Here is a 10,393-nt window from a genome sequence, read left to right as displayed (position 1 = left end):
TTGATATTATGAAGTGAAGCGTTCTCACCGGGGTCAAAGGTAACACTTCCTAAAACAGTCTGACCAAAATATTTTAAAAGCTTTGTCCGGTTTGTCCCTGTGCCTTAGGTCTTTTGCCAAATTAATCTATTTATATCGACTTGACATGTTCGGGTGTGCATGCCACGTTGATAATTGTTTGATTAAATGAACTTGGCGAGAATGGCGGAAGTAATAACATGTCAAAAAGCGTCTGTGAAGTGTCGCCAAATAATGTATAGGCATATTCCTAGTGTTAATGCGTTTGTCAGATTATTCACTGACAGTATCATGGCATGATCCAAGTGGTGTGTTTTGCTACAGACATGCAGGGGGAAACGGTGTTCTATCATTTCTGTATCAGGAACATGTGTCGAAATATAAGCAGAGACAAAAGTGCCAGTGGCCTAAATCTAAAAGTGGAGTGCATTTCCGGAAGGGCAGTTTCACAATAGTTTGCAATAGTTCAGCATTTCTACACATTTATGTTGTAGTGTTTTAATGGTTGTGTCTGTAAATAACAAATATGGTTGCTCCAGATGCACTAAACTAAATCACAGGAACAAAGGCAAATTATCATTGTAAATGGTCAGCTCAATTTTTCATAGCATGTAGAACTCGTTTTAAAAATCGCGTTTTTGTTTTTATCTGCGTTGCTGATAAGATTGGTCTCTCTCGCCTACTGTAGCTAGGTATTTCCCTGCTGGGAGAAGTGGGTAAAAAGGCCTATTATGTGTTGTATGGGGGGACCGTGAGAAGTCATCAGGAGGCCTAGCAGTTATTAATATACTTTGTGTAGTGCAGACAAACATATTTATAATGCACTTCTCTCGCGCTATGTTATATGGTTAATACTCCGCACAATAAAATAGGTTATGGTTTACTAATGCTCGTTCTATGCCCTGAAGGCTAGCTTGCTGGCTAACGCTAGCTGCTTATGTTAGCTTTTGGTGCGTTGTTGTTTAATGTCAACAGTAGTAGCACTACAGTGTAAAGGATTCAGATAATCAGCAGAGAAAACATAACTGTATTGTTTATGCAGGCGTTTTTTGTGCCCTGCCTTTCTGACGCTAAAGAAAACCCCTGCGTGATGGCAACAAAATAGAAGCTCTCTGGAGAGGTCACGAAATCCGATCTGATTTCCCCTTTAGCGTTCCAACAGCTGCATCAACCGGAGATATCGTTAGACCCATTTTGTTATAGTCATGGACGAGAGTACAGAAAAAGTAGAGCCTGATGATATTGTTATTATCGTCGAAAATGAAGCTGAAAGCATGCCGGTTCAAGAGGAAAGTGAGAAGGCTCAAAGTACCCACAGTTTAATGGACTGTTGTCCCATTTGCAAGTTGAATTTTCATAGCAGAGAGCCCAAGCTTCTACCTTGTCTCCACTCTTTCTGTAAGAAATGCTTGCCACCTCCGTCAAGGAATTTTTTATATCCAAGCCAAATGATGGCAAACCATCAACTTCATGTGGAAGATCCATCAAAACCGCGTAAGTATTACAGTTTGTTGGTTCGCTTGACTCTTGGTTGCCAGTAACCTACCAATTCACTTGTTTGGGCTGGTAACGTTGTAATTCATGACATTATGCACATCTGGATGATAACATCACAGTATGCGCAACTGGGTGGACACTAAACTTTTAGTCTTCTAAAAGTGTCTTCTGAATTTATGTTATAGATGAGGGGTGCCCAACCAGTCGATCGCACAGTGAGTCCCTGTCGATCGCGAGGAGATAGATAGATACTTTATTGATCCCCAAGGGGAAATTCAAGGTCTCAGTAGCATACAGATATCACACCCAACATGCACTTACAGCAGAAAGAGTAAATATAAGTATATACATATAACAAAACTCCACTGTACAATAGAGACAGTAGAAAATAAGAAAAACTAAAAAACAAAATACTAAATATACTATATAAATTAAATAAAAAAAATCCACAGTGTGCTTAAGGATGAGCAAGCATGAAGTGCTTGCAGTGGCAGGGCCGGGACTGGGCCTGTGATTCTGTGTGCATGGTAGGGTGCTCAAGAGAGTGAGTGTCATGGTGAAGGTGCAAAAAGTAGTCCAACAGTGCAAGGATGAGGTCTAGAGACCAGCATAAATAAATATGGACACATAAGAGAGTAATGTATAATGTAGACAAGGTACTATAAAAAAAACTATATCAGTGCAAGAATAGGTTGAGGTAATAGGGTTACAGCCATTTAGTATTGTAGCAGAAGCCATTGGTCATGTGTGCTAATATAGCATGAAAAACAGTGTAGCAGTAAAAACAGTAGTAAACCATTAGGCTGTGGACAGTACTAAAACAGTAGTGGACAGTCAGTACTCAAACATGGAGAGGGCGGAGAGAGAAATATTGTACACTTGTAAAATAGAATTCCCTACATTCCATAAATAAAGTATAGGCTAATAATATATGGATCTATTATATATGCTATGTGGCTTCACTACAGTGAATATCGTAGATATCGATTTGAAAATACTATGGAATAGCTTTAATTGAATGTTTAAATTCATGAAAGACTTCAGTTGCTTCCATATTGAACAGCTGATGTTGGTGTTGCTTTAGTATCACCTCTTTTCCCTTCTTTTTTAGTCAACGTGATTCGTTGTCCAGTTTGTCATCAGGAATGTATGGAAGTGGAAGTTTTAGAGAACTTCTTTGTTAAAGACTCAATGGAAGTGCCGAGCAGCACAGTTGAGAAGACAAGCCAGGTGGGTACCAGTGTTGACTTCAGTTTTATTGCAGGATGCTACTGCACATTTTTAAACTCAGCTGTCATAAAAAAAGGTTAATGGTTCTATGTCACCAAAAGTGGGAGGAGGTGGTGGTTTAGAACATATCTCATTTCTGTGAAATATTTATTTGTGTTTGTCTCTTTGCAGTTGTGTATGAGTTGTGAGGACAACACAGAGGCCACTGGCTATTGTGTGGAATGTGTGGAGTTTCTCTGTGTCACCTGCATTGAAGCTCATCAGCGGGTGAAGTTTACCCGCGACCACACCATTCGACAGAAAGAAGAAATGTCTCCAGGTACTGTTTTAGCTTTGTCAGATGCCCATCTTTTCTTCAATAATTGGAGAATCTTTAGTCACCCTGAAGTAACTGTTGGAAAGGGTAGGCCTTGTTTTATATAAATCTTGCTTATATAATATTATTCTTCTATATTTTCACAGAAGGAGTGGGAGTCTCCACCCAGAAGCCTGTTTTCTGTGATATCCATAAACAGGAGCCTTTGAAACTTTTCTGTGAGACATGTGATCGTCTGACCTGTCGGGACTGTCAGTTGCTCAAACACAAGGATCACAAGTAATTACCTCATAGTTGCTTGTAATTTTGAAAAGTATTTTCAACCTTGTCCCAAACATTTGCAAAAATTTGTTACAACTTTTTTTTCTTTTAGTTACCAGTTTCTAGAAGATGCCTACAGAAATCACAGGGAACACTTGGAGAATATGACTCGACAGCTCCAGGAAAAAAGAAAAGCCATCGGAGATGTCTCTAACGCAATCAATAATGGGTGAATTTCAGTCAAGATATTTTCAAATTGTTTACATATCCAAGATTCTTGAAGGATTCTTTTACATGAACATATTGCCATGCTCTGTTTGTAGTCTCCATCAGGTCGATGAGAACCGAAAGGCTGTCACCACTGAGATCAAGAAGTCCATTTGCAATCTCATTATGGAGATTAATAGAAAAGGGAAAATATTGATAAATCAACTTGAGGTATGTCTCGGTGATGTGAAACATTTCCAAAATGTATTTATATTGCAGCATGTTGTTCTGCATTAGGAGGCACTTCATTTAATATATGATTTTATCATTATAACCTAGGCTCTCACCAAGGATCATGAGACTGCACTCAGGAAACAGCAGGATGATGTCTCTTCCCTCTCCAAACACCTGGATCATGTGATCTCCTTCACCAAATGGGCAACAGCCATCAACAGTGGCACTGCTCTCCTTTATTGCAAAAGACTGGTACGAAGACAGCATTTTCATATGAGCTGTTTCTTTTGTCTGCTCTCCCTGGTGTATGCTTGCATGTATGTTTTTTCTAATTTCTTGCTCTTTGTAGATTCTCTGTCAGATACAATACCTCATGCGGGCAAAGTGCAGTACCTCCTCATATGTCCCCCAGAGTACAGTGCGGTTCCAGTGTCGGTCAAGCTTCTGGGCCTCAAATGTTGATCTTGGTAAAGAAACAGTAATCGCTAAATGTTTTTTTTTTATTATTATTATTATTGTGACGAGGAAAAAGTAGAACACATTGATTTACTTTTTTTTTTTCTCCAGGCTCTCTGGTCATGGAAAAAGTTCCAGGACACCAACCAAGTGGGATGCAGATGTTCCCCAACCAACCCAACCATCCCAACCATCCTGGACCAAGACCTGAAGGCCCATCAGGGGGCTTTCCGGGGACGGCCGCTCAACAGCGGCAGAGCACACTGGCACAGCTCCAGATGCAGGTGGAGAAGCTGGCGCAGCATCCCAACCGCCACCCACCACCAAACCACTGGTCCTGGTATCACAACATGCGGCTCCCAGGCCCACCTCCACCCAGGCCCATGCAGGGGGGATCTCCTTCCCAAACCCATCCCAACATGCCTCAGCAGGGCCGGCGATACACTGCTCCTCAACCAAACACCCGCAGTCCCACAGCCATGATGCAAAACACAGCCTTTGCCCCTCAGGTAACTATTCTTGTTTTCTGTGGAGGAGGAAAAAGTTTTTCTGATTACTGTCTGCCTCACCTTTGTGAAATGGTCTCTCCTTCAGACTTTGAGAGGAATGATCAACTCCCCCACCTCCTCCAATTTCCCACCCAAACCCATGGATGTGCTTCAGGGTGCATCTCGATATACCCAAAATGCACCTGGAGGTGGACACCTTACCAACCCTCAACCCTCTCTGCATCAGGTGGGTGGTGCTTTTTGTCTGATTAGTGAGTTGAATGGTAGTGTTTCTCCAGGGAAGGGATGGGCAGTAGATTTCATCACTTCATCACCATCTTCTTCTTGGCCACAATTTAATCCAGTGTACAGACTTGAGAGCCATGCAAGCACAAACACTGATCTAAAAAAGTCAAGTTTATCATTAGTGATGAACTCTTCTTCTTTGCCAATGGGTTGACCTTTGCCTTCCTCAATGCTTGTTCTTGTTCATGTGAGCTGCGTGTTGCGGTCCCACTGCATTGATAATAACCCGGGATGACACGGGATTTTAACATGGAGAGAAATTTGACCAGTACATCATGAATGATATGAAGGAACACATCCCTACCTCATAGTCCACTAGTTGTCCCTTCATTGTGCGCACTACAATAACACTGGTCATTCATAGTCAGTCCTCCTGACTAAATAGAAAACCACCATAGTGTCTTGGACCGGTCCATAAACATCTGCTGAACATATTGCTTTGCTAATCGATAACACAGAATAGAGAGGTGTGATTTGATTGGCTGTTGAGTTTAAACATACATTTTGCCAGAATTGTGCACTGTACCATTAGTCCATACTCTAGGTCATACTATGAATGTTTATGTATTAATACTGAATCCTATTGCTGATTTCTTTTTCAGAGAAATGTAATGGACCCTATACACCTAAACAGAAGACCTGAACCTCCTGGGCCCTTGCAAATGTCCATGCCCAGACATCATTTCCCCCATACTGTCCCTACCACCATTGCTGATAGGACTGGTAATTTCTGCCCCTTATTTTCTTAGTTCCATATTATTTCAGTGATAGTTTTAGTTCTGAAGCTGGAGCTAGAGTTCTAGTACGAATGCAGTTTGAGTGCCTTGCTTTGAAATCATTCTCTCTTCCAGCACAAGGTCATCAGAGCTCCCCCATGTTAACGGCAAACTCTACTGATGGAAAGACAGGGTAGGTGAACTGACCCAAAGAACACTGTGTGCAGGCCTTTCTCACAACAGGACTTAACTCAGATACTTGTCACATATTGAAAATGGAATGTGGATTTAACAAATGTCTCTATTGTAAAGGACTGTTTCTTGGAAACGAACCGACCCCCAGCCAAATGGAGCGTCCACCTCCTCTGCTAAGAGAAGACGAAGGTCATCCCCTGGGCCCATCATTGTCATCAAAGATGAGCCGGAAGATGATGATGAAGTTCGCTTTGTAAGTGGACTTCATCAGTAGCGATGTGCAGAGCTCTTTATTTATCACACAGGCAGATGCTTGTTGAAGTAGTTGGACTGTTGGACATTGGTGCATGGGAAAGTGTGTTTCCCATTGAATACTTATCTGATGTTGCCATTCATTTCCCAAATTCATGTTAGTCATGTAAGGCCTGGAAGGTGCCTTGCATTTTGGAAAATCTCTTGATTTATTTGTATATTGAATAAATTCATACAACGTTAGGGTGTCTCTTGTTTGCTTCAAGGGACATTGGGTACCCAAAATACATTTGGAACCCCTCATTAAACTAATATGCCATTAATGCCATATTATAAACGATTAAGTTAGTAAGTTATCTACCGCTGTAGACAACATCGAACGTGGTAATAACCAGTATACACACATACACATTTTTGAATTATGGGATTGCTTAATTTAGCTGTTTCTGTGGCTCAATCTTTGAGTCTTTATATAAGCACAGAGGACATTTGCTGAGAACTAGAGGCCCTCATTACACAGTGTGTGTTGTATAGCTGTTAATGGCATTAATGTTAAAAATACATGAAGGTGTTGACTACACCCTTAGGTGCATGTGTGTTCATGTGTGCATGTATGCGTGCGAGTGTGTGTGTGTGTGTGTGTGCATGTGTGTGCATGTTCTGCTGCCTATAACATATGCATGTGTTTCAGGTCCAGTCCAGTGTGAAAGCTAGTCTGCCAGACAGCACTGGTGTCCAGTCCCAGACACCTCAGCAGGAGTCTCCCCCAGGTGAAGAGCAGCAGACCGAGAAGACCCCGGATCCCAACATCGATCCCAACGTCGATCCCAACGTCGATCCCAACGTCGATCCCAACGACGATCCCAACGACGATCCCAACGAGGACTGGTGTGCAGTGTGTCAGAATGGAGGGGAGCTGCTCTGTTGTGACAAGTGTCCTAAAGTCTTCCATCTCAGCTGCCATATTCCTGGCCTCAAGTCTTCTCCTAGGTACTTCACGCACCTTCATGATGTCTGAGACTAAAAGATTCATCTCTGGCCACAAGTTCGTCTCACTCAGTATGCTTTTATGTTGCAGTGGGGAGTGGTTTTGTTCGTTTTGCCGAGACCTAACCACACCTGAAATGGAGTATGACACGGGAGACAGTACAAAAGCAGTGAAAGAGGAGCCAGATTCTGAGGGACTAACTCCTGTAGATAAAAGGGTATGTATGATTCACCTCTCTTTAAAATGTCACATCATCATTTATTTTTAAAATACAATATATATATATATGACTTGTATGGTGGGATAATGTTTATGTATTACCTGTTTTTTTCATGATCATACAGAAGTGTGAGAGATTATTACTTCGCCTATATTGCAATGAGCTCAGCACTGACTTCCAGGAGCCAGTCTCACCGTCGGTAAGAGAACTCAGAACAATAGATCTCAGTACTTCAGTCAAATGTTCATGCCAGCACGTTCTCTTCATTGACCGTCTTTCTTTTTTCTATCTCAAGACAATGCCTGAATATAATGAGATTATAAAATCTCCCATGGACCTCTCAGTGGCGAGGAGCAAGCTGGAGTTAAAGCAGAGTCCAGCTTACAAGAGGCCTGATGACTTTGTCGCCGACATCAGACTGATCTTTAGAAACTGTGCCAAGTTTCACAAGGTATTTTTTTTTGTCTTTGTCATAGAATCACTTTGAACTGAAAATGTATAATCTGCTCTTGCATGTGTTTAGTAGAAGCTGCAGACTCATAATGACCATTTCGCTTGTCTTGACAGGAGGATAATGAAATGGCAAGTGTAGGTGTCAACCTGGAGAATTTCTTTGAGGAGCAGCTGAAACTCCTTTACCCCGAACAGACTTTTCCTGAGGTAAAGGAAGAAAGTTCTGCCTCTTCAGTTCTGGAGGACAGTGTACCCTCAGATGTGCCCTGTGAGGAACATGGAGCCCCAGTTGAACCTGCTGAGAGTCCATCTCCAAAGAGTCCAGCACTCCCTGGCCCCCCCAGTGACCAAGTCTCTGATCCTCCCACTGAAGTCCGTCCGGATGAACCTGGTCAGGATGAACCTGGTCAGGATGAACCCGGTCAAGATGAGCCCTGTCAAGATGAGCCCTGTCAAGATGAACCCTGTCAAGATGAGCCCGGTCAAGATGAACCCAGTCAAGAGGAGGTCTGTCAAGATGGGCCCAGTCAAGATGAGCCTGGTCAAGATGAGACCTGTCAAGATGAGCCCAGTCAAGATGGGCCCGGTCAAGATGAGCCCGGTCAAGATGAGCCTGGTCAGGACCAACATGGTCAAGATCAGTCCAGTCAAGACGAGCCCAAGGAGTCTGATGTCCAGGAAGACTCACCCAAGGAGGATGAAATGATGAGCGATACAGAGGGATGATGAGTATCTTCCTCCCGTCTATGTGAAGCTGTTAGAAATCCTTGCTGAAACAAGGACTCCTCCTGCAAGATTAGTAAAACTAGGTAGTTTATGTTTTTAATATTCCTGCAATAATAATAATAATAATTAAAAAAAAAAACATATTTAAACAGACTGCACAGAGTGCCCAAGCAAAAGGCTAGTTTATTTTATTTGTAGCATGTTTTTATTTCCCTTGAACATATTATATATCTTTACTGTAGTAAAGAACATGTTGACAGGGTAATCGCAACAGGGACATCAAACAAGCGTGTGTCTTCCCTAATCAAACTTAATAAATGAACTGCAGAAGTACACATTATGTACAATTATTATGTTTGATGTTGCCCTTTATGATCTACATTAATGTATAATAATTATTATTTATCCTGAATTAGATTATTTAGGGTAATGACTGGTGCTTTTGTTTAATGTAAAAAGAGTAATGCATTTACTTTATTCAGCTGATTGAAGCTGAAGCAAAATGTTATGTTTTTAAGCTCAGAATTCATGTCATCAATATCAATAATAGCTGTACTCACCATTGCGGTGGTCAGTGTTGTCAACCAAGGAATTTTCCTCTTTTTTTTTCATGTACAGTAGGAGAGTGCATAGATATTTTCCTTATTTTCACTATTTTAGATGGTTCAAGTTAAGTTGTCAGTATTGCTCCTTGACTTTAACTGACCAGGATTTGTAAGGTATATCTTGATTGTGTTGCTCCAAGAACTATAGTCAAGATCTGTGCATGTGCTAGTGGCTAGTGGACTCATTTTTCCCATGGAGTGGTCCATGGTCGTTTTTTGAACATGTAAAATATTGTGGACCTTTTGGACTTTTTTATTTGAATTGGCTGTGACCCGTATGAACGTAATGTCGGTCTTGGATCTGGTCAGTACAATACTTTGAGGTATAATGGTTAGCGTTTAATTACAGTTGTAGTCAGCATTCAGACGAGACCCCCCCCCCACTACACTTCACTACGGTTACCATGGCTGTATTGGAGTTTAAAAAGTGTGTGTGTATATGCAATCAAACATGCATATTACAGGGGACTTTGATGGGTCTGAAACTGTCCTGTTTGTTGGGATCTGGCAGAGAACAGATTGCTTCCCTCTGAATCTGCCCAAGACAGGACTGCTATAAATAGAGGAAATAACTGTATGATTTCCACAGATTTTGTGTATGTAACTTTAATCTAAATATAAAATAAAACATTTTGATATCCCTGGCCCATCTTGCTTACTCTTACACGATTTGGAGATATTGGAGGCATTAGTGTTATTTGGATTAAATGCAATATGTTGTAGTATTATAAAATGGCTACTTTTATGTTGATTAAGTATTTATTTTGCCTGGGCCTGGCCCACTGTCATGATGCTGTGGAGAGAAAATGCTGGCATATTGTTGATTTCACAGCATTTAGCATGAAGCAAAACTATAGAAAGAAAATAGTATAGGCCTGACTATAGACAATATAATGTCCATTGGGTGATAAAACATTTATAGTCTTCAAATTAAAAGCAAAAGATTGGCGGATAGTTTTGCTCTGCACCATTCCTTTTTGCACAATTTGCTACACCTTTCAATTTTATAGTAGGCTACAAAATATGGCCGAATGTATTATCCGGATTTATAAGAGTAAACGTTTCAATAAGTAAGTAGGCTAACCTAACATCTATCCTACATCTAGGCCTATGTCATCACCAAATCATGAATGGTTGATATGTATGCATGTGACTGTGTCTTAAGTGTTGAACCTTATTGTTTCAGTTAACGTAATCACAATGAGTAGACTACTGTATTTGTCTT

At 41.1% G+C, this 10,393-nt stretch overlaps 1 protein-coding gene across 2 annotated transcripts; it reads left to right on the top strand.

Annotated features, from left to right (window-relative positions):
- The first annotated feature begins 99 nt into the window (after positions 1-99).
- Positions 100-9,812, top strand: trim24 (tripartite motif containing 24). Of its 2 annotated transcripts, none has more exons than XM_076296256.1 (18): positions 100-1,512; positions 2,627-2,745; positions 2,917-3,064; positions 3,211-3,340; positions 3,435-3,551; positions 3,646-3,760; positions 3,869-4,015; positions 4,113-4,230; positions 4,331-4,728; positions 4,814-4,954; positions 5,616-5,736; positions 5,865-5,922; positions 6,042-6,177; positions 6,868-7,166; positions 7,255-7,381; positions 7,509-7,583; positions 7,680-7,835; positions 7,952-9,812. In XM_076296256.1, exons 1-18 carry the CDS (start codon positions 1,224-1,226, stop codon positions 8,561-8,563), a joined length of 3,306 nt encoding a protein of 1,101 aa, XP_076152371.1. In that variant the 5' UTR covers positions 100-1,223; the 3' UTR covers positions 8,564-9,812. The 2 variants fall into 2 exon arrangements, with proteins under 2 accessions (XP_076152371.1, XP_076152370.1); XM_076296255.1 differs by having other exon boundaries at positions 101-1,512; positions 3,208-3,340.
- Positions 9,813-10,393: the final 581 nt, after the last annotated feature.

Source organism: Alosa pseudoharengus, unplaced genomic scaffold, assembly GCF_046254945.1.
Source record: "Alosa pseudoharengus isolate Yale_2024_CS ecotype anadromous, Long Island Sound unplaced genomic scaffold, YU_APseudo_1.1 YU_APseudo_1.1_scf_20, whole genome shotgun sequence".
NCBI lineage: Eukaryota > Metazoa > Chordata > Actinopteri > Clupeiformes > Clupeidae > Alosa > Alosa pseudoharengus.
The sequence above is the reverse complement of the archived record's forward strand: the minus strand, read 5'-3'. Positions and strand labels throughout refer to the sequence as shown.